Genomic DNA, 24,319 nt, shown 5'->3' on the forward strand with positions numbered 1-24,319 from the left:
GTGATTGCATTCTGCGAACCTGTTCAGAAGTTTAGTTTCATGTGATTTTCAAGAGAAAACTCGAACATTTTCCCAGCTTTCTCCACCAACTTAGCTCCAACCCCAGAATTTAAATTTAACATAAGACCACAATTAAGACATTTAAATTTAAAACTATATCTACTTTCAAAGCTCACCACTAACAATAATTTTTCATAATCCAAGAGCTTTAAAATTTGACCCACACTCAACTTTATCTTTAGGAAGGTCTGACAGCAAGAGATATAAAGAGAAATTCCATTTAAAATAACTGTAGATAATGTTAAATATTTGGGAGTCTACCTGCCAAGGCAAAGTCAGGAACTATGTGAACACAATTACAAAACACTTTTTAAACAAATAAAATCGGATCTAAAGAACTGGAGGAATATCAATTGCTCATGGGTAGGCTGAGCTATTATTAAAAATGACAGTTCTACTTAAATTAATCTACTTATTCAGTGCCATATCAATCTGCCAAGAAATTATAGAGCTAGAAAAAATAATAACAAAGTTCATCTGGAAGAACAAAACATCAAGAATTTCAATGGAATTATTGATAAAAAATGCAAATGAAGGTAACCTAACTGTACCAGACCTAAAACTGTATTATAAAGCAGCGGTCATCAGAACCATTTGGCACTGGCTAAGAAATAGACTGGTTGATCAGTGGAATAGATTAGGTTCACAGGACAAAACAGTCAATGACTATAGTAGTCTAGTGTTTGACAAACCCAAAGACCCAGTTTTTGGGATAAAAACTCACCATTTGACAAAAAGTGCTGGGAAAATTGGAAACTAGTATGGCAGAAACTAGGCATTAACCAACACATAATACCCTACACCAAGACAAAAGTCAAAATGGGTTCATGATTTAGACATAAAGGGTGATCTATAAGCAAATTAGAAGAACATAGGATAGCCTATTTCTCAGATCTGTGGAGGAAGGAATTTCTAGCCAAAGAAGAGCTAGAGATCATTATGGAATGAAAAATGGTTAATTTTGATTATATTAAAGTTTTTGTACAAGCAAAATCGATGCAGACAAGATTAGAAGGGATGTAGAAAACTGGGGAAAATTCTTTAAATCCAAGGGTTAATAAATGTGTCATTTCTAAAATATCTAGAAAATTGACACAAATTTATAAGAATACAAGCCATTCTCTGATTGATAAATGGTCAAAGGATATGAACATACAATTTTCAAATGAAGAAATTAAAATCATTTCTGGTCTATGAAAAAATGCTTTAAATCACTAGATTAGAGAAATGCAAATCAAGATAACTCTGAGATACCACTACATACCTCTCAAATTGGCTAAGATGACGGAAAAGATAATGATAAATGTTGGAGAGGATGTGGGAAAACTGGGACAATAATACATTGTTGAAGTTGTAAACAGATCCAGCCACTCTGGAGAGCAACTTAGCACTATGCTCAAAAAGTTATCAAACTGTGCATTCCTTTGATCCAGCAGTGTTTCTACTGTGTTTATATTCTAAAGAGATCTTAAAGAAGGGAAAGGGACCTGTATGTGCAAAAATGTTTGTGGCAGCTCTTTTGTAGTGGCAAGATACTCCAATCTATTGGAGAATGGCTGAATAAATTATATGAATGTTATGGAATATTATTGTTCTGTAAGAAATGACCAGCAGGATGATTTCAGAAAGGCCTGGAGAGACAAGAACTGATGCTAAATGAGCAGAACCAGATCATTATACATGGCAACAAAAAAACTATACAATGATCAATTCTGATGGACATGGGTCTTTTCAACAATGAGATAGATGATTGATGCCTTCCAATGATCTTGTGATGATAACAATCTATACCCAAAGAGAGGACTGTGGGAACTGAATGTGGTTTACAACATAGCATTTTCACCTTTTTGTTTGCTTTCATTTTTTTTTTCCCTTTTTGATCTGATTTTTCCTGTGCAGCATAACTGTGGAAAAATGTATAAAAGAAATGTACATGTTTAACATATACTGGATTATTTGCTGTCATGGAGAGTGGATGGTGGGAGGGAGAAAAATTTGAAAAGTTTTTGTAAGCCTCAATGTTGAAAACTATCTTTGATATATTTTGAAAATAAAAAGCTATTAAAAAAAAAAAAGGTTTGACTACTCAAATCACTTCTTATAGTGCCCAGTAACTGTTGAGATCCTGAGATCCCAAAATATTTTGGATAAAATGGCTAAAACTAGAATCTTGGAGGTGGAAAGGATTTTCCAACCCTTGCTGTTGAGCCATCTGCCTGACTCAAGTTGCTCCCCATTCTAATCCAATGTCCTCAGCCACCAAACTGAGTGCAGGCAGGTCCAAACCAGTCTCTCATACTCTCATATACCCCTCACTCTTTCCCTCTCTCTTCCTCCTACCTTTCCAATCTTCTTACATCTTACTTCCTGATACATACTCTGATCCAGACACTCTCTCTCAACTCTGGACATTCTCTGGCTATCCCCTGTGCCTAGAATGCTGTTCTTTCTCATCTCCACTGCAGGCTTCTATGAATTTCTTTAAGGCCCAATTAATTAAAATACTATTTTCCATACGAAATCTTTCCCTATCAATTATTTCCTATTTTCCCAAGATATTGCTTATTTTTATGTATTTGTTTCCCGTTAGATTGTGAGCTCATTAAGAGCAGGGACTGCATCTTTTCATATCCCCAGTTGTCATCCAGCCTCTATCTATCTGAATTCTTCTAGTAACAAAGAACTCATTAAATTATGATTCCATTTTCCAGTTAAATTCAACAAAATAAGTTACGACATTTAAAGGCATAGTTCTAACTACCAGGGACACAAGAGTGAAAAATACCATAAATTCATTGGGAGTAGGGACTATTCAATAGCAGAACACATACACAACTATGGTAAAGAGCCAAGGAGAGAGCTAAAAAAAATACTGAAAGAACATTTGAAAAGGTAAAGGTCATTTTCAAGTAAGGCATTCTAAGAACAATGGCAGCTGATTCATCAGGCCATAAATGAAAATGTTTTTGATTAATAGTCAAAAAGACCGTGCTAAATTTCTGTGTAGACAGCCCTAGCAGTAAAATGAAATGACTACTAGTTCATTTGTTAAGTCAGAGAATTTGCTTTAACAAATTTTATTCACACTAAAATTACACAAAAAGCATATCAATTCATTTTAATCAAAATAACTTCATCATGTTACATCTGTTATAAAATAACTGTACAATCCATAGAAAATGCATTTCCATTTTATGAAATTCAGTCATCATCTTCCTCTTCTTCATCACTGATCACATACTTCTTGTGTTTTTTATTAGCTTTGTCATCATCCTCTGCTTTCCTTTTTCCAGAAGTTTCACCTTCCTAAAAGGACACAAGTAAAACAAATTTAAAGCCCAATTATGGACTGAGTTATTTCTAATGAATACCTCTTTACTGTTTTGGCCTGGACCTAAGATTTCACTAGCTTGAGGAACTCCCCTGTGCGAAGCCACCCTCCACCAATGCAGCTCGACAGCTCATCCATGGATTATAACTTTCATAGTTTTCTGGCACATGGAGAGATTAAGTGACTTGGTCTTCTGGGAGTAAGGTGAGGTTGCTATTCACTACAGTGGGGTCATCTTAAAACTTTTTCACTTGCAATCCCTTTTTTTCCAACCCCACTTATATAAGTATATAAATCAAAACATTTAATGACAACAAATCATAAAATATATTATTTTAAAATAATTCTTTGGCATACATATAATCTTATCATTTATTAAAGATGAAAACAAATTTGTATACTAATGAGATGGATGTGCTTTTTTGTTTTTACATAAAGAATTAAATCCTGGTTGAATATTTAATAACTTTTACTGTTGCCAAATTTTTAGAAATCCTGCATCCAGCTACATTATCTCATATGGGGTTGTGACCTACAGTTTAAGAAGCTTTGCATGACAGGATGCCACTTCTTCTCCTTTTACAAACTGAATTGAAATAAATTTGTTTTAATATATATATATTACAAAGGCATACATACTCTATGAATTTTAATGATTCAAATATGGCTCCAAAGAATAGATAAAGGTGGAGGTTGTAGAACTCTGCAACCTTTACACCCTTTTTTAAATTAGTTCTGGTGAACAATGTTTTTTCCTTCTTTAAAAAAAATTATAAGAAATGGCCAATTTCTGGAAAGGTAAGTAACATGAGAACAATATTATACTGATTGCAATTTTTTAAAGGATATATCAGTCCCCCTGGTCACTAAAAAATGAAAAAGATTAGTACCAATTTGGAAAATCTTCAAGTATAAAATAAGCAAAAGTACTTTTGAGACTTAATTTTGAATTAAAAGGTCCCAAATGCAAATAGAGAACTACCAGATTAAAAATCTATTGTCTATGCTTAACATTTTTTTTAGAATAAAGAGATTTCAAAGCCTCTATAGTATTTAGTTTTCAGAATATATATATATATATTTTGCTGAGGCATTTGGGGTTAAGTGACTTGACCAGGGTCACACAACTAGGAAGTGTTAAGTGTCTGAGACCACATTTGAATTCAGGTCCTCCTGACTTCAGGGCTGGTGTTCTATATACCATGCCACCTAAGCTGCCCCAGTTTTCAGAATATTTTAAAGGCTTTCTGAATATACTGATAAATAGTTTCTTTGCATGGGTTTTTCCAATTATAAACTGCAGCATGCTTGAGGAAATGCTATGTGCTATCTTATTGCTACATATATGTAAAAACAAGTTTATTCTTACATATCCATACCCATTATTTTAATATTTTACAAGGAACTCAGAGTATTTCCATTGAGTAATGAATATTTTCCAACTACAGGTGGGAACTATTATAACACAGAAACAGAAAGGAAAAACTACATGAGGGACAAATCCATGTCAAGTAATATTTAAATCAGATTCAAACCTAAAACAGGAGGGCACAGTTCCTGGGTACAACTTGGTGCCAATGCTGCTCCAATTCTAAGCTCAATTTTTTAATTCAATAGACTTCCTATCACCCATGTATAAAAGCATTAATACTAAACCCTGGAATGACCAATATGAAATCATTCATTCATTCAAATAATGTGAAAAGGCTTAAAAACAAGCTGTTCTGGTGCCTTTCCCTACAGAAGACGGGGCCCATTCCATTATAAGGCAGTGGCAGCTGGACATGCTCAGGCTCAGCAGTTCTACCTCGCCACACAGAGTTTTACCTCACCATCCTTCAAGTCCAGAACTATGTCCTAAGAAAACGAATGTCACCCAATGACCCTCCACTCATATTTCCAACAGAAATCTTGATGCACAACCTTTCTAAGCTCTACAAATGAGCAGGGACACTCAGAGGCAGTGGGGCGCAGTCAAGGGAGCCCCTTGTTCACCTCTAACCCCACGTGCCCACAGATTAATCAGGCCACAAACTTTCTGAGCCCCTGTGTAAAATGAGGACACTGCCATTCTAGCCTCCACGGACTGCCAGGGATCAAATGAGCAGGCAGCATCTAGGGGTTTTGATCGCTCAACCTGACGCCTAGGCCAGAGGAACGGCATGCTGCTGAAAAAAAGCCGTGGTACACCCAGATGAACAGAGCCAAACTTAACAATCTGGTCTTCGGTTTTGCCTGTTATATAAGAAAGAGGCTGGCCTAGATTCTCTCTAAATGTATTTTCGAACTCAAAATCCTTAGGTATTCACCATATGCAAGATAATTCTAAGAGATAATCACAGTACTAATCCTACTCACAGAGTAAAATGTTATAAGGAAGAAATATTTTTTATCATCTACTTATAATTACATACAGGTATTATTAGCCCTTCTCCAATCTAAAATCCTTGAGTGTAACCCCACCCCCCAAATATAAGAGAAACAACTTTACAAGAGACAGTTAAAATCATATTAGTAATGTAAATTTTAAAAGAGAGCTACTTTCTTGGGTCAAAATTCCAACAATACATAATAGATACAAAGAGGCTCTTCTTTTCAGCTCTGATTCCTCACTTCAAAGATTCTTCATTCACACACACACATACACACACAAAGGAAAAAAAATACAATCCTTCACATATCCCTTTTTTGTGAAAGGGGAAAGGAGTAATATTTTTGCCATTCAGGTATATTTCCTAAGCCTGCCACCATTCTAGCCAAGTAAGAGATGGCCTAAACTATGTCCAACAACAATTTTCTGATTAGATCTCCTGCTTTCTACTAGTAAGAGTATTTGCCACCATTTTGAATTACCATACAGCAAGAGTTCAAGTGACTGTTTTGCATAATTAAACATATGTAACCTATATCAAACTACTTACTGTTTCAGGAAAGGGGCAGATAATGAAGATAGAAAATTTGGAACTCAAATTTAAAAAAAAATTATACAATACTGCATATTCAAATAAAAGCATAAGCTCTAAAGGAGAGGAACGCCATGAACAAGTTCCAGTCTTCTATTCCTGCCCTATGTGCACAGAATGAATGGGAAGCCTTGGTTCTACCACGAATACTTGTCCTTTAGGGTTCTGCTGAGTATTCTTGGATATTTACCACCAAATGTAAGGCAAGCAGAGCCAAAAACAAGGTTTTTTTCTGAACCCCAGCCTGGAAAACAAGATGTTCCACACCTTGGGTGAGGGGAGGGGAGTTAACTCATCTTGGCAACAATCACTGTTTAAAAGTAAGAATTTTTGTTGTACAGAATTCAACCCTATAAATCTACATAAAGGATTCTACATTATCCTTGAATCCCATGAATCCTCACTCTGTTGTTTGCCTGGCAGAAGCAGGAATTCTTCAAAGAACCCCAGGTACAGCAGCTACAGGGTCTTTGGGGGCACACTTAGGCTTCTGCCAGGAGAATGATCCAGCTAGATGGCACCGCAAATAGAGTAACAGATATGGATTCAGGAGTTTCCATCATACCTGCAAATATTTATTAGCTATGTGGTACTAGGCTAGTCACCTAACACCTGCTAAGTTTCTTCATTTGTAAAGTGGGAATAACAGCACCTCTTTCCTAAGGTTATTATGAACATCAAATGAGCTATTTGTAAAGAGCTTTGAAAACCTTCAACACACACACACACACACAGAGTTGGGACAATAATACATTTTGTATCAGTATTGATACTTGAGTTTTCCTAATTGGATCCTCCTCCTAGTATGTAAAATGAAGTGGAGGTTTGAGAATAAGCTGTTTCATTCATATAGTCCATCAACAATTCTAAATACCTAAGGCAAGAACGCACCTGAGTCCCAGTGAGATTATTTGAGTAGTGCTAGGTTCTTTCCACCTCCCCAGACTAAGAATACAAGTGTTTAAGGCATTTTAAGCAAGAATGAGGTAGGCTGGAATTGTGTCACTAGAATTGTGAGGCAAACTCAGATCAATTGTTAACTTTTTCCACCTTAAGACTACTTTTCCTTTCCTGAGCATCTCCAGAGGAAAATTCCTTTCAACATTTCCTCATCCCTTTCCTATCTCCTATTCTTGAGATATCACAACTCTCTCAAAGCTGCAAGCTTATTTAACATATCTCTTACCATAATAACTATCACCCAGATAAAAAATAACCAGGTGTCAAAATATTTGGAGATTTCCCAGAGCTAAGGCCCAGCAAGCAGGCTGTGTCCTGAGCTTAAGAGTAACATCAATCCTTTGCACTCTGGCTGATTTCACCTCCTGGCAAAGTGCATTGCTCTGATCAGCACCAGGTGTTCACTGAGGGATGCATGCTCCCTATTTCCCAGGAACCTAGACGCCAATGTGCTGCAGCCTAAAGTCATCTATCACCTCTCTTGAAATGCTCACAATCCCTGCTCCTTGTAATTGCCAAATGAACCAAATCAGGTCCTGCACTCTATCTGTGCTGGTTCTGTACTGCGCCGTGAGAGATTCAACTTGCAGACCGTTTCCACAGGACCCAGGAATGCTATATGCCATGGGAACAGCAACTCAAGACTCAAAAAAATCATGTCATGGTCCAGCTCACTTGTGATTTTTATTTTTATGAACTCGGCCTTTCCCCCAGCAAATAAGCCTACGCTCTTGGCAGGGAGAATGGACTTCTGCTTACTTTCCCCATTTTGTGATGAATTAAACTTGTGTTTCTGTCCTGCCTCTCCTGCCTCTATCCTGTGTTTGGCTCCAGTCATTCCTAGATCAGAGGCTGATTCCAGTCCAATTGACTCAGAAAAAGAATAGAGAACTTCTGTGGACAAAAGTTATGTTTAACCCTGGTGAGCTAGGTTTCAGGTATTGCTGAAGAACAGTTTAAGTTTCAACCTGCAGACAAAGTGCGAGTCTATGGGACTGAAGAAAATAGCTCTGCCTTCTACTATTACAGAATAGAAGGTAAAGATGAAATATTAGAGAGAGATCTATAAGTCAGCTATTATATAGACAGCTTGTTCCCCAAGACGCTCAGTGTAATCAAATACTTCCATTTTTATGGCTGATTATTTGTACAGTAGACACTGTATGGAAAGGGAACATCAAAGTAAGGTAAAGATAAAAAGTCATGAGTCTTGGGGTCCAATCACTAAAAAAAGAAATCTTCCCTAACCTTCCAGACGGTGGCAGTGGAAAGCTACTGAAGAGAATCCTGCCAGGTGGCCTTCTGTTTCTGTACTAGCTTGGATGATGCAGGTTGGGGGGGAAGGAGAGGAGTTTGCTGGCACTGAGTGTAGCTATGTGACTCATTTCCCACCTGCCATTGTTTCCTACTGACCTGGGACAAGTACCATCTTTAAACTGTTAAAACATTTGTTTAAAATTTTTTTTGTTTAATTTTGAATGAAATTTAAATATTTTCCAAAACTTTGTATTCTTTAAATACTCTAATTTAAATTCAAAAGTTTTGAAATGTTAAAATGCAGATATTCCTTACAGTACTAAAATTCCCTCAAAACTCTAAATGGCATATGTAACCTTAAATGAAGAGACTTGGCAAGTTATTTTGAAAGAATGCCAGTCTCTGGACTAAGTACAACCTGTTCTGTAAACATTATAGGTACAAGGGCAGAATCTAGGAGACACTCAAGTTTACGTGGATGTTGTTTATAAGGAAATTAACCCTGGAAAGGCCAACAATAACCAATCCTGAAACTTCTGTTCTGAGCAAGACTGGGATCTGCTGGTTTATCCCAATCAGGACTGATTCCACACTGCTCACAACTCCCTAAACCTGACTGAGAGCCATATGAAGGTAAACTGCCCAATGACAAACCCTTCTTACCAATGGGTTTCCATTAAGCTTTCTCTTCTGGTGACTCCAAGTTGTTCTCCAAGGGAACTCTTTCAAAAGACCTTTCCCTCTTAACTTATAGAATTTGGGTTATCTATTCTACATATTATTGGATACTTAAACATGCTAACTAAATTCACTGAAGTAGCACTTTATTAAGGCATTAAAGTAACACTGAAAGTAAAGTTGGTGAGATAAACATGAGCTTATTAAAGAAAATATGGCTACAAAATTTACATACCTACAAAATATAGACACACATATGGATAGAAAAAGATTGATTTAATGCTTAAGCTGTTTCCTCTAAATTCTTATTTTGTATTACAAAAAAACTATAGCAAAATGACCAAGGTGATTTCCAATGCCCTACAAATAACGCAGTTTGGCTGTAAACTACCTTTCAATTTTAATTCACAGTCTTTGCCTGCCATCAACCAAAGAGCATCTGTCTAGATGATGAGTGCCCTGTTTGCCAACTGTTCAGCATACTGTAAATATGCCATTAGGATATTTCCTCATCCTGATGAAAAACAAATCTGTTCCAAGCCAATCCATCAATTTCTGCCAACATGTCACTTCTCAGTTTTTTGGAAACATTAAATTCTACAATTCATAACCTAAAAATAGGCAGACTGTGGAAATTCTACACCACATGGGAAATCTCTCAAAACACATTTAACTGAGGGCTAAGCTATTCACATTTTATAATGAACACAAACCAGGTAAACTAAATAGGCACATTTCATATATGTGAATTAGAACAGTATCCAAATATGTACTGTAGGAAAAAAAAAAGATACATTAACCATTGAGTCTTTATAGTTTTAAAAGCATTTTCACATACATTATCTCATTTGATTCTTATGATAATTTCATGTGGTAGGAATACCAAATTGCTATTATCCCCACTTTACAGATGAGTATACAATGCAAGTGATTAAGTGATTTGTGCCTTGAAAGGAAGACCTTGAACTCCTAGATCAATGCTCTTTTCATCCTACTATATCACCTGCTCCTACACTTGTCTTAGCTCAAATGAGTTAAGATTGGTTTAAAAAAAAAGAGGGACGGAGCTTAGCATAGTGGCCTGATTCATAGTAGGTATAATATACAAATGCTTTTTTCCTTTCTTTCCTTTCCTGTATCAACTATTGGCCCGTGTGTATGAAGACATTCAACTAGAATTGTAGCATTATGTGGGTATGGATAAACAAACACTAATACTGATGGAAGAAACATGTCTGGAAATTATTTAAAATTCGTAAGAAAATAACCTCAAGACATTCAGAAAGGCCCAAAATATAGCATAAGAAATTTAGGAAATAAAGGAATACCAAGATTTGAAATATTTCATTAATAATCACATTATAATAACATGTTATGCTTTTTTATGATATATGAGTGATAGATGCAGTATCTGAAGCTCTCTATCTGCCGTGCATATTACATCTCATGGTAGCTTTGGTCTATTGGCCTTAATTTTAAAAAATTATCACATTTTGAAAGAGGCCTATGGGTAGAAGAGGGAGAACCTGACTAAGTATATAGAACCTATTCTGTGCCAGACAGTGAGAAACACTTAACAGATGCTTTCATTTGAACCTCTAACAACCCTGATAAGTCATTATCCTCTTCTTACAGTTGAAAAACAGAAGCCAGCAGAGATCTGTGTGACTTGCCTGGGATGACAGAGCTATTAAAATGTCTGAGGCAGGTTTAAACCCCAGGCCCAGTGCTCCATCAACTGTGCTACCTCTCTTCCTAGTCACCAGAGCATGCTGCCTCTCTTTTCTAACATTCATCCAGAATAAATCCTCAGCCAGCACTGCCTGCAAATGAACAAGGTGACCCTGTATCTTACCTCATCGCTGGTCAGTTTCTTGGCTTTAAGTAATCGTTGTGCTCTGTCATCATCTGACCCCTCGTCACTATCAGAAGAATAGATCCTAGCTCGTTCCTCTGAAAACAAAAATGAAGTCATTTAAAACATAACATTTCTCTTGTAAGGGAAAGCTAGAAATGGTTCCCTGAGGAGCACCAGGAGGTTTCGGTGGATGCCAAGCTCAGTGAGTCCATCTTGTGATACGACAGCCAAGACAAGCTCAAGAATTCTGGACCACACCCTGCAGCAGAGCTTTGGGAATAAGAAGGAATTTACTGTTAGGTGCACTGCCTTGGCCAGAACCACATCCATAATGTGGCAAACCAACTTAGGAAAGTCAATCACAAAACTGGAGAGCGTGCAGAGGACAGTGACGGCCATGTGAACGAGCTTCAGCAGGGGACATAGGTATCGATGGAGAGTATACTCTGAAGAAAAGAATTTTCCAATTGAATAAAGCTTTCCAATTGAAGAAATGTTACATGGAAAGAGTATTAAAATTATCCAGCTTGTGGGTGCAAACTGAATGTGTCAGAATTGTTCTATGTAAGCAAGGGAAAATAAATGGATATAAACAGTAATTCTGTACAAATAAAGGGGAACCACAAGTAACAAAAGAGTAAAAAGGAAGTTAATACAAAAAGTCATTACTTTTTTTTTTTAAAGAGTCACTACTTTTTCCTTATACAACATGACAAATGTGGAAATGTGTAGGAAAACTGCACATGTTTAACCCATATTGGATTGCTTGCTGTTTGCAGGGAGAAGGGGAGAAAAGTTTGGAATACAAGGTTTTGCAAAGGTGACTGTTGAAAATTGTCCTTGTATTTGGAAAAATGAAATACTATTTTAAAAGATGATTACTTTTAAAAATCACTTAGAATCTGATTAATTCAGCTACCTTTACTTCTGAAATAAAGGTGGAATAAAAATTAAAAATTATTCCTTTTCAAAATGAAAAAGTAGGAAGGAACATATTTTGGCATCCCCAAGTTAATAAGCATTCATTAAGGTCCTATGTGCCGGGCACTGTACTTAGCACTGGGGATATCAAGAATGGCAAAAAGCAGTCCTTGTCCTCAAGGATCTCACAGTCTAACGGTAGAGGCACCATACAAACAACTTTGTTCAAGCAAGAGACAGACAGGATCAAGTGAAGATCACCTAATGAAAGCCTTCTTACATGGAGTGTGATTTTAGTGGCTACAAAGTAAGCCAGGTGAAGGTAAGGGAAACCATTCCAGGAATGGACAGCCTGTTGGGATGCCTTGCTTAAGGTCTAACAAGAAAGCTAGAGTCACTGGATCACAGAATAAATTCTAAGAATACTAGAAATGTAGAAAGGGCTTTATTACATTACATTACATTACAAAGGGCTTTAAAAGCAGCATCTTATACGTGATCCTGGAAGTAATGTGGGATCACTAAGAGTTTACTGAATAGGAGAGTGACATAGACCAGTGCTTTAGGAAGATCATTTTGACAGCTGAATGAAAGGTGAACTGGAGTATGGAGAGGCTTGAGATGGAGACCCATCAGAAGATGGATACAGCATTAGTCTGGGTATAAGGACCCTCATCACCAACTCTCATAAGGACAATGCTAGAAGAATAGAGGAGTTTACGTTATGAAAAAATTAACAAGACTTGACAACTGACTGAATAAGGGAATGAGAGAAAGGAGTTGAGGATAATACCTGAGAGAAAGGAGTTGAGGATAATACCTAAGTTGGAAGCCTAGATCGCTAGGAGGAGGATGGTTTTAACAAGGAAGAGTGGAATGTGGAAAGGTTTGAGAAGGAAAATGAGTTCACAGTTTTGTCAAGTTTAAAATGTGGATAGGACATTTGGTTCAAGATGTCCACAGGCAATAAGGAATACAACACTGGAGGTCAGGAGAGACATTAGGGCAAACAGATGTGAGAATCATCCTCAAACTACAACTGAATCCCTAGCTGGTGAATCTCTCCTACCCCGCACAAAAATACTCTGCATTTACTTAACAATGGATAGGTCACTTTCTCCAAAAGAATGAAAAACTTTTTAAGGGCAGCGACTCTTCATTTAGTATTTGTATTCCCAGGCCTAGCATGTTGCCTGGCATTTGGCCAACTTAATAGATACTTGTTGAGTTAAGTAGTGAGAGAAGGTGCTGCCATTTAAAACAAAAACAAACAAAATAAACCAACTCAATTATACTACAGACTGAAGTCTGACTGTGGTTTGTTCTCTACAGAACTTTTTGGGTCTCAAGATAAACTGTTTATTAATTCTTAATATTAATTAATATTAACAATCCTTAATATTAATTAATCCTTAAAAAGATATGGGTAGATAGAGCTTAGTGACACAGGATAGAGTACTGGTCCTGGAGTCCGAAAAGCTTGAGTTCAAATCCAGCCTCAGTCACTTGACACTTAATATCTGTGTGATCCCAGGTGAGGGAGGGAGAGAGGGAGGGAGAGAGAGAGGAAGGGAAGAGGGAAAGAAGAAGGAGGAGAGAAGGAAAAGTCTATAATGTGCAAGTTAAAAATGTCAAAATTTAATTTCAATTAAAAATTTAAAATTTAAAGCCATTTAGTTTCATCTAAAAATAAAAATGTATCCAATGATCTTGTGATATTGAGAGCCATCTGCTCCCAGATAGAGCTCTGTGGGAACTGAGTGTGAATCACAACATAGCATTTTCACTTCTTTTGTTGTTGTTTGCTTCAATTTTAACTTTCTCCTTTCTTTTTCCGTTTTGATTTCATTCTATTTGTGCAACAGGATATTCCAGTATGCCTATACTGGATTTACATATATTTTTACCATGTTTAACATATATTGGATTACTTGCCATCTAAGAAGAAGGAGTGGAGAGAAGGGGAAAGTGGAATACAAGGTTTTTCAAGGGTCAATGGTGAAAAATTTTCCTTGTATATGTTTTGAAAATAAAAAACTTCAAGAAAAAATAAGAAAACAAAATTTAAAAATAAAAACAAAAACTTACCTCTTATGCCACCTTTATATCTATTTTTAATAGCTGCCAGGCTAATTGATTCTTCTCCCTCATCCTCTTCATCATAACGATCTGGTTCTAAATAGTTTGCACTAAGTCCTCGCTGATGTTGTTTCTCTCGCATTCTTCGCTGCTGAGACTCTCTACGAATGGAAGCTCTTAACCGTTCCTCCTCTTTCTGTAAAGGAAATCAGACATCATTAGCTGACTCAACACATCACAAATAATTAGCTTCATTTAATCTGAGCTCCTAAAAGTTCTTTTTTGATTACAAAGCCATTTTTCTGTTCATTAAGCTAAATACTAAGATTATTGTTTTTTAATTATAGAAGGGAAAAGGAAAGAGGTAAGATGAAATATATCTATTATCAAGACCTGAAAGAACCTTACAGAGTATTCTATTTTGGAATTCTTTAGCAGGTACAAATTCCATTGGAGTTTCTAATTGTATCCCAAGTTGTCACTATAAATCCTGAAGATACCCACACACACAAGATTCCCTATGCTTTCTCCTTGATAACATTCTTCTTCATAACATTAAAATATTTTCTTTTTTTTAAATTTAGTATAATTTAGTTGTACTTAAAACTATTTTTTAAAAAGGATTATATTCCAACTTCAAGAGCCAGGAACAGACTAGCCAAGGCCAGTTAAATGATAAAAATCTCCACTCAAACTACTCTGAAAAATAAAGGAAAGAAACTCCTAAAATAATGTACTATTCACTTTTAAGGAGATCCTTACTGGACTTTCCCATCATTCTTGCATGGTTTCTGCCCTCCTTTTAGAAAATTACAAAGAACCTGGATTTTATAATCAATTCCAGATAAGGAAAACCACAAATTCATGTGTTGCTTCCAGTGATACTATAAAAATACCCAGCTTTGCTAAACCTGCTCCTAAGGACAAGAAAGCAAAATTTCAGAAGATAATATGACTTGCTTGGCTGAAACAGATTCAACCAGCAAACTAGGCTGACAATGAAATTGAAGGCAGAATGCCATAGCACTGAAGTGACAGGATAGGATCCTCCCTCTTCTTCCTCCTGCAACACCCTTTCCCAAAAAGGGGAAAGAAATTATACAGGAAACATGGCTCAGAAATGAATGATATGTATTGGTCAACCTGACATCTGGGGGAACGAATGGGGGGAAGGAGGGGAAAAATTGGAACAAAAGGTTTGGCAATTGTTAATGCTGTAAAATTACCCATGCATATAACTTGTAAATAAAAGGGTATTATAAAAAAAAAAAAAGAAAGAAAGAAATGAATGATAAACATACTTACTTGTCAGAGGCAAAGAATAAAAAAAAGACTGAAAACATAAATGTCTGTAACACTGTATTCTGTTTATCAGGAAAGATAAGCTAGCAGCATAATACCACCTGACTCTCTTGGAAGTCACTTCCAGACAATCTGTGCCCTCCTTTATGAATTCCATAAACTAGAAATTCTGAGAAGTAGCCACCATAAATTAACACATTCCAACTACCAACATGTAAGTCCTATTCTGATCCTGATCTAAGTATCATTCTACTTGTAGTTTCAATTCTATCTCATTCTGTACTAACGTGGTTCTCTACCATCTTTTAATTTATTAGTAATTTTTTTATTTTATATCACCATTTCCAAATACATGCTGTCTGTCTGTCTGTCTCTACACACACACACACACACACACACACACACACACACACACACACACTCTATACCTAATCACAAAGAAATAAAAAGATATTCAGCAAAACCAGTCAACAGCAACAAGGTGACAATACATGACATTCCACATCCAGAAGACCCTATCTCAAAGAGAATACATGATATTTCATACCTAAAGTCTTCCTTCTGCAAAGAAAAGAGCATTTTCTGAATTCTTCTCCAAAAATACCTATCATTTCAATCCAACTTTATAATATAAATGGTAACACAACTTAAAACAAGCAAGTGAATTACTGATGAAATATCTAGGCAAAAACCTAAATCAAATGTTTTAAAATGTACCTTGAGTTCTCTTATTACCATTATCAGTGATGTCACTATTACCACCCTTTCGTCTCATCCCATGTTTAGGGATTCTGCTCATATGAGTAGGCAATAATCATAACATCAGCCAACTACAGAACAGGCAAATAAAAATATTACTATTAGTGAATAAAATCATAGGAAAAACCTGAGCCAAAAAAATTACCTTAATCATTTCTGTGCGCTGACATTCTGGATCACGGCCAGCCATGGGTAAGATTCTAATTTTCTGTGTCTTTGAACATCTATCAGCAAGTGACAGGGTCATCTTCCTGTGTGTGGCACTGTCTGTAGAGTGTGGTCTGTCAAGAAATGAGCCAAAAAAAAAAAAAAAGAGCAAAACTGTATTTATTATTGCTTAATAAATCCCTTTGAAATAAATAAATAATGAATGCCTTTGAAAGCTGATCATATGATGACTCAGGCTAGTTCCAATGATCTTGTGATACAGAGAGCCATCTGCATTCAGAGAGGACTGTGGAGACTGAGTGTGGATCATAACATAGCATTCTCATTTTTTTATTGTTATTGTACTCTTGTATTTTGTTTTCGTTCTTATTTTTTCCCCTTTTTGACCTAATTTTTTTTGTGCAGCATGATAATTATAGAAATATGTACATGTTTAACATGAGGGAGAAAAAATTCGGAGCACAAGGTTTTATAAGGGTAAATGTTGAAAACTCTCTCTGCATGTGTTTTGAAAAAAGCTTTTTTAAAAAAGAGATAACTGGATAAAACTAAAAAAACTAATCACATTTTGATATGAAGATTTATTTACATATTTATAAAATTAATAAGTAACACCACACTACATCATTTAAGTTTGATTAAGTTTCTAAGCCTTTTTTATTGCCTAATATATCCACAATAAAATCATTTTGGCCCTCAAGATGAGGGGAAAAAGAGAGGACTTTTGTTCTATATTAGCTATTAAAGAAAGTAAAGTGGAGAGAATTCATGGAAAGGAAAAGCATAGAGAGAAGTTAGATTTTTTATAAAGTATATGCAACTATGATAATCAAGATGGAAAAAAAGAGTGAAAAATATCAAAGATGGCTTAGGACTGAGATGAGGAAATACAGATTTTCACTGCAATGTAAATTAATTCATGTATTTCAGAAGTCCTAAAAAATTAGTTGTAAAGTTCACAGGAAGAAGATCTTGTTAGACAGCGTGACAGAAGAAGAAACATGAAATCAGAAACTTCACTTGGAATCACAACCGTACACTAATATCATGTGACAACCATGGATAATTCAATTCCCCTCTGATAGGGACAGTATAGGGATCTAATAGAGAAGATAAGGTTAAAAAAAAAAAAAGGCAAATCCAACCATGAAGAAATTCATTCATAAGACTTGACAACTTATTAGATGAAAGGAGTAAGGGAGAAATAAAAAGTAAAAGATGAAGCTAAGGTTTTAAACTTAATGATTAGGAGAATATCATTATCAAAATCCTAATAATAATAATAATGATTAATATTAACCATTAGGTAGAGTGGACAGAGAGAAGAATATATGACTATGGAATGTAAAATGGATAATTTTGATCACATTAAATAAAAGGGGCTTTGCACAAACAAATCCAATACAGCCAAAATTAAAAGGAAAACAGAAAATTGGGGGGAGGGAGAGGGATTTTACACTAAATTTCCCCAATAAAAGTCTAACTTCTCAAATATATAGAGAACCGAGTTAAATTTATCAGAATACAAAAGTCATTCTCCAATTAATAAATGGTCAAAGGCAGCAAACAGGAACCTTTCAGGTGAAGTAATCAAAGCCATTTTTATATTCATATAAAAAAATAATCCAAATCATTACTGATTAAAGAAATACGAATTAAAACAACTCTGAGGAAGAACTACCCCACACCTATCAGATTGGCTAATGTGACAGAAAAAGAAAGTGACAAATGTTGGAAGCAATATGGGAAAACTGAGTTACTAATATACTATTGGTAGAGTTATAAACTGACTGAAATATTCTGGAGAGTAATTTAGATCTGTGACCAAAAGGTTTATAAAACCATGCTTACCCTTATTTATCTCTTTCAAAGAGATAAAAAATAAAAAGGAAAATGACCCATTTATACAAAAATATTTGTGGTGACAAAGATTTGCAAATAGAGATGGAATGCCCATCATTTGGGGAATGGTTGAACAAGTTGTGGTATTTGATTATGATGGAACATTACTGCACTATAAGAAATGATGAGCAAAATGCTCTCAGAAAAACCTTGATTTACATGAACTGATGCAAAGTGAAATAAGCAGAACCAGGAGAATAATATACAATAAGAACAATAATGATCAACTATAAATGACTTAACTATTCTTAGCAATACAAAGATCCAAGACAGTTCTAAAGAACTTTTCATGAAAAATGCTATCCATCTCTAGAAAGAAAATTGATGAAATATGAATGTAGATTGAAGCATGTTTTTTTAAATCTATTTTTATTGGGATGTGTGTGTGTGTGTGTGTGTGTGTGTGTGTTTTCTTTCATATCATAATATGGAATTATGTTTTGCATTACTGCACTTGTATTACCAATATCAAAGTGTTTGCCTTCTGGAGGGCAGATAATAAGAAAGGAGGGAGAGAGAGAATTTAGAACTTAAAATTAAAAAAACTAGTATTTAAAATTGTTTGTACATGTAATTAGGAAAAACAAAATATTTTAACCAAAAAAAAAGCTTTGCATGTAATTAGAAAAAATGGACCAAAAAAGGAAAAAAATGAGAATACAAGAGCTGTCTCAAATGATATAGCTGAAATGTTCAATAGTATCATCAAAAGCTATAGAAATGTCAAAGAGGATGAGGGTTGAGACAGATCCTTGCATTTGGCAAATAGGTCATAAGGGACCTTGAATAGAATTCTTTCAGTAAAGTAATGAGGATTTAAAGCCAGAAAAGAAGCCAATTTAAGACAAAGAGAATAAGATAGCATAGAACAGAGATATCAAACTTAAATTGGAAAATGTTTAACAAAATACAAAAAAAAAAAAAATACAACTCAGAAAATGTTGATTTGACATTTTCTAAGTCAATATGGGCGAGCAGGGATCCATTTCTATTTGAATTTGACACCACAGACATAGATTACTTCTAGAAGTTTAGAAATAAAGGAGAAGATATAAAACAATACTTTGAATGGATGAAAGAGGAAATAGTTAAAAGTATAAAAAAAATCTGAGAGTATGTTTATAAGTGGGTAGAAAAATCAAAAGGTTAAGCTCCCATAGAAGAAAGAATAGAAAACAGGAAAGTTGTACTAACATCTGTAACTAACAGCTGTACTAACTAACATCTATCAGGTTTGACATTCTATCATCATACTATTTTATGATCTAGGCAAACTTGTTTGCCAATATACACAAGTATGATCTTTATATTATATGTGAGTAATATGATGGATAGGAAATATTATCCCAAGTATTACATTCTCCTTTTATGTGCGTCAAACAAGAATCTACAAGCCTTAAAGTGCTATATAATAAATGTTAATTATTAATGCCACAATAAACTCTTTTTCTCAATATATTTTACCATTTCACAATCCTGTCAAGCAACTGATATCACAACTAACATAAATGAACATTAAGAATAAGGGATACAAAGAGATACTAAAGAAAGGAAAGGGACCTGTATGTGCCAAAATGTTTGTGGCAGCCCTATTTGTAGTGGCTAGAAGTTGGAAAATGAATGGATGCCCATCAATTGGAGAATGGTTGGGTAAACTGTGGTATATGAATGTTATGGATTATTATTATTTTGTAAGAAATGACCAGCAGGATGAATACAGAGAGGCTTGGAGAGACTTACATGAACTGATGCTGAGTGAAATGAGCAGAACCAGGAGATCATTATATACCCTCAACAATGATACTGTATTGAGAATGTATTCTGATGGAAGTGGATTTCTTTGACAAAGAGAAGATCTAACTCAGTTTCAATTGATCAAGGATGGACAGAAGCAGCTACACCCAAAGAAAGAACACTGGGAAATGAATGTAAACTGCTTGCATTTTTGTTTTTCTTCCCAGATTATTTTTACCTTCTGAATCCAATTCTTCTGTGCAACAAGAGAATTGTTTGATTCTGCACACATATATTGTATCTAGGATACACTGCAACATATTTAACTTGTATAGAACTGCTTGCCATCTGGGGGAGGGGGTGAAGGGAAAGAGGGGAAAAGTCAGAACAGAAGTGAGTGCAAGGGATAATGTTGTAAAAAAATTACCCAGGCATGGGCTCTGTCAATAAAAAGTTATTAAAAAAAAAAAAAAGAATAAGGGATAAGCCTTTTGAACTAACAATACTACTTGGCACGTGTCTCAAAAGAGATGGGGAAAAAAAAGTTTAATGACCTAGAAAAAATAACAACAAAAAATTTCATCTGGAAGAACAAAAGGTCAAGAATTTCAAGGAAACTAAGGAAAAAAAATTCAAATGAAGGTGGCCTAGCTGTACCAGATCTAAAACTATATTATAAAGCAGCAGTCATCAAAACTATTTGGTACTGGCTAAGAAATAGACTAGTTGATCAGTGGAATAGGTTAGATTCACAGGACAAAATAGTCAATAGCTATAGCAATCTAACAAACCCAAAGACCCCAGCTTTTGGGATAAGAATTCACTATTTGACAAAAACTGCTGGGAAAATTGGAAACTAATATGGCAGAAACTAGATACTGCCCCACACACATGCAACACTGTATATCAAGATAAGGTCAAAATGGATTCATGATCTAGACATAAAGAATAAGATTATAAACAAATTAGAAGAACATAGGATAGTTTACCTCTCTGACCTGTGAAGGAGGAAGAAATTTGTGACCAAAGAAGAACTAGAGATCATTATTGATCACAAAATAGATAATTTTGGTTATATTAAGTTAAAAACTTTTTGTACAAACAAAACTAATGCAGACAAGAGTAGAAGGGAAGCAATAAACTGGGAAAACATTTTTATATGCAAAGGTTCTGATAAAGGCCTCATTTCTAAAATATATAGAGAAGTGACTCAAATTTATAAGAAATCAAACCATTCTCTCATTGAGATAAATGGTCAAAAGATGGATATGAACAGACAATTTTCAGATGAAGAAAGTGAAACTATTTCTAGTCATATGAAAAGGTGCTCCAATTCACTATTGATCAGAGAAATGCAAATTAAGAATTCTGAGATACCTCTACATAGATTGACTAGGATAACAGGAAAAGATAATGCTCAATGTTGGAGGGGATGTGGGAAAACTGGGACACTAATACATTGTTGGTGGAATTGTGAACGAATCCAACCATTCTGGAGAACAGTTTGGAATTATCCTCAAAAAGTTATCAAACCGTGCACACCTTTTGATCCAGCAGTGTTACTATGGGCTTATATCCCAAAGAGATCTTAAAGGAGGGAAAGGGACCCATGTGCAAAACTGTTTGTGGCAGCCCTTTTTGTAGTGGCAAGAAACTAGAAATTGAATGGATGCCTATCAATTGGAGAATGACTGAATAAATGATACATGAATGTTACGGAATATTATTGTTCTGTAAGAAACGATCAGCAGGATGATTTCAGAGACCCCTGGAGAGACTTACATGAATTGATGCTGAGTGAAATGAGCAGAGCCAGGAGATCATTATACACAGCAACAACAAAATTATATGATGATCACTTCTGATTAACATGGCTCTCTTTAACAATGAGATGATTCAAACCCGTTTCAATTGTTCAGTAATGACGAGAGTCATCTACACCCTGAGAGAGGACTATGCGAAATGAGTGTGGGCCACAATAGAGCAGTTCCACTCTTTCTGTTATTGTCTGCTTGCATTTTTGTTTTCCTTCTCAGGTTTTTTCTTTCTTTCTAGATTCGATTTCTCTTGTGCAGCAACATAATTGTATAAATATGTATACACATATTGGATTTAAAATATATTTTAACATATTTAACATGTACTGGACTACCTGCCATCTAGGGGAGAGGGTGGGGGAAAGGAGGGGAAAAGTTGGAACAGAAGGTTTTGCAAGGGCCAATGTTGAAAAATTACCCATGCATATGTTTTGTAAACAAAAAGTAATAATTTTTTTTTTTAAAAAGGAAAAGGACCTATAAGTAAAAAAAAATATTTATAGCAGTTCTTTTCTGAGAGCAAAGAAATGGAAATTGAGGAGATGTCCATCAATTGGGGAATGGCTAAATAAACTATGGTATATGATGATGATATAATGCTACTGTACTTTCAGAAATGATGAGCAGCTATTGGGTTTGTATCTCAAATAGATCATAAAAAAAAGGGAAAACAACCCACATGTGCAAAAATGTTTGCAGTACCACTTTTTGTAGTGGCAAGGAACTGGAAATTGAATGTATGCCCATCAGTTGGACCATGACTGAATAAGGCATGGTATATGAAAATAATGGAGTATTATTTTTATATAAGAAACTATTAGCAGGATTTTCGAAAAGCCTGGAAATACTTACAATGAAATGATGCTGAGTGAAGTGAGCAGAACCGTGAACATTATATTCAGCAACAAGAAGTTAATATGAACATCAACTGAGATAGACTTGGCTCTTTTTAATGAATGAAGTGATTTAGGCCAATTCCAATAAACTTGTGATGGGGAAAGACATCTATATCCAGAGAGAAGACTATGGAGACTAAGTGTGAATCATAAAAAAATATTTTCACTTTTTGTTGTTTGCTTACTTGTTTTTTTCCTCTTTTTTTTCTCCTTTTGATCTGATTTTTCTTGTGTAGAACAATAAATATGGAAATATGTTTAGAAGAATTTCACATATTTAACCTACATTGGATTACTTACTGTCCAGGGCCGGGGGAAGTGGGAAGGGAGGGAGAAAAATATGGAACACAAGATTTTGCAAGGTTGAATATTGAAAACTAGGTTTGCATGTAATTGAAAAATAAAAAGCTATTATTAAAAAAAAAAATGAACAGAATGTTCTCAGAAAAACCTGGAAAGACTTTCATGAGCTCAAGTAAAATGAAATGTCCTGTGTACAAATAAACAGATGTAAGATGATTGAATGACTTTGCTATTCTCAGAAATACAATGACTTAGGACAATTTTGAAGAACTTATTATGAAAAACTCTATCCATGTCTAGAAAAAGAACTCATTGTGTCTGAATTCAGATTGAAGCATACTTCTTTTTAAAACTTTATTTTTGTTTGTTTGTTTTTTTGGGGGGGAATATGTTATCTTTCACAATATGATTTTTATGGAAATATTTTGCATAATTTCACTTGTACCTTCTCAATAAGGGAGGTGGAGGTGGGGAGAAGAAGGGAGGGAATTTGGAACTCAAGTATTTTAAAAACAAATATTAAAAATTTTTTTACACATAACTGGGGGAAAAATAAAATAATGAATAAGAATTAGGGATGGATTTAAAACTTCAATTGAATTTGGTATCACAGACTTAGAGCACTGAGAGATTAAGGGTCCCATCCAATCATGTATCAGAAGTAGGGCTTGAATCAGGACCTTCTCAATTTGGTGGAAGACACCCTCTATCCAAAAAGAGACTACACTGTTTCTCAAATGAACAGGATGATCTTTAGGAATTCAATAATTTCTTATCTGCAGGAGCATAGAACAAGAACCTATCATTCTTTATTGAATCCCCCCAAAGAAATATCATGGCTAATAAAAATTACTACCACATTCAAAAAACTTTAGGCTGTAAAAATCTTTCTTCTATAATCTGCAATACTGCTGTCCATGTTTGTCTTTTTTTTTTCTTTCTCCCATGTTCTTTCTCCTAACAATATTCCTTCCATCCTAATGCTTAAGAAGTGATAAAGAATAAGCATTTATACAGTAATCACTACAAGCCACAATCTGACCTAAGTGTTTTTGTAACTATGTCATTTGATTCTCACTACAAGCCCATGAGGATGGTAGAGGAATTGTATTTGTCAGGTAACAGGCTCAAAAAAAAGTTGTCTGGTTATCATTCAAATATACGTATAGATAAAAATCTCATTATAATAAATGCCAAAATTTTTCTAAATTATTTTGCTATAATAGAATATTGTTAAAGATCGATGCACCGCAAAGGTCACTAGATGGTATAGCATATAGAACATGAGACCTGAGTTTAAATCTATTCCCAGACATGTACTAGCTGTGTGA

General features: G+C 35.1%; 1 protein-coding gene across 2 annotated transcripts in view; it reads right to left on the minus strand.

Moving 5' to 3' along the window:
* Nucleotides 1-3,121: 3,121 nt before the first annotated feature.
* Nucleotides 3,122-24,319, minus strand: part of LEO1 (LEO1 homolog, Paf1/RNA polymerase II complex component) — a 54,814-nt gene continuing 33,616 nt past the window's right edge. The window contains exons 9-12 of one of the 2 annotated variants that reach the window (XM_051980663.1): nt 16,314-16,449; nt 14,117-14,303; nt 11,105-11,202; nt 3,122-3,366 (exon numbers count right to left, since the gene is read on the minus strand). In XM_051980663.1, the coding sequence (XP_051836623.1) occupies nt 3,262-3,366; nt 11,105-11,202; nt 14,117-14,303; nt 16,314-16,449 (526 nt within the window). In that variant the 3' untranslated portion in view covers nt 3,122-3,261. The remainder of the gene's footprint in view (nt 3,367-11,104; nt 11,203-14,116; nt 14,304-16,313; nt 16,450-24,319) is intronic. The other variant, XM_051980664.1, reaches the window with a different exon arrangement.

Source organism: Antechinus flavipes, chromosome 2 (genome assembly GCF_016432865.1).
Source record: "Antechinus flavipes isolate AdamAnt ecotype Samford, QLD, Australia chromosome 2, AdamAnt_v2, whole genome shotgun sequence".
Lineage (NCBI taxonomy): Eukaryota > Metazoa > Chordata > Mammalia > Dasyuromorphia > Dasyuridae > Antechinus > Antechinus flavipes.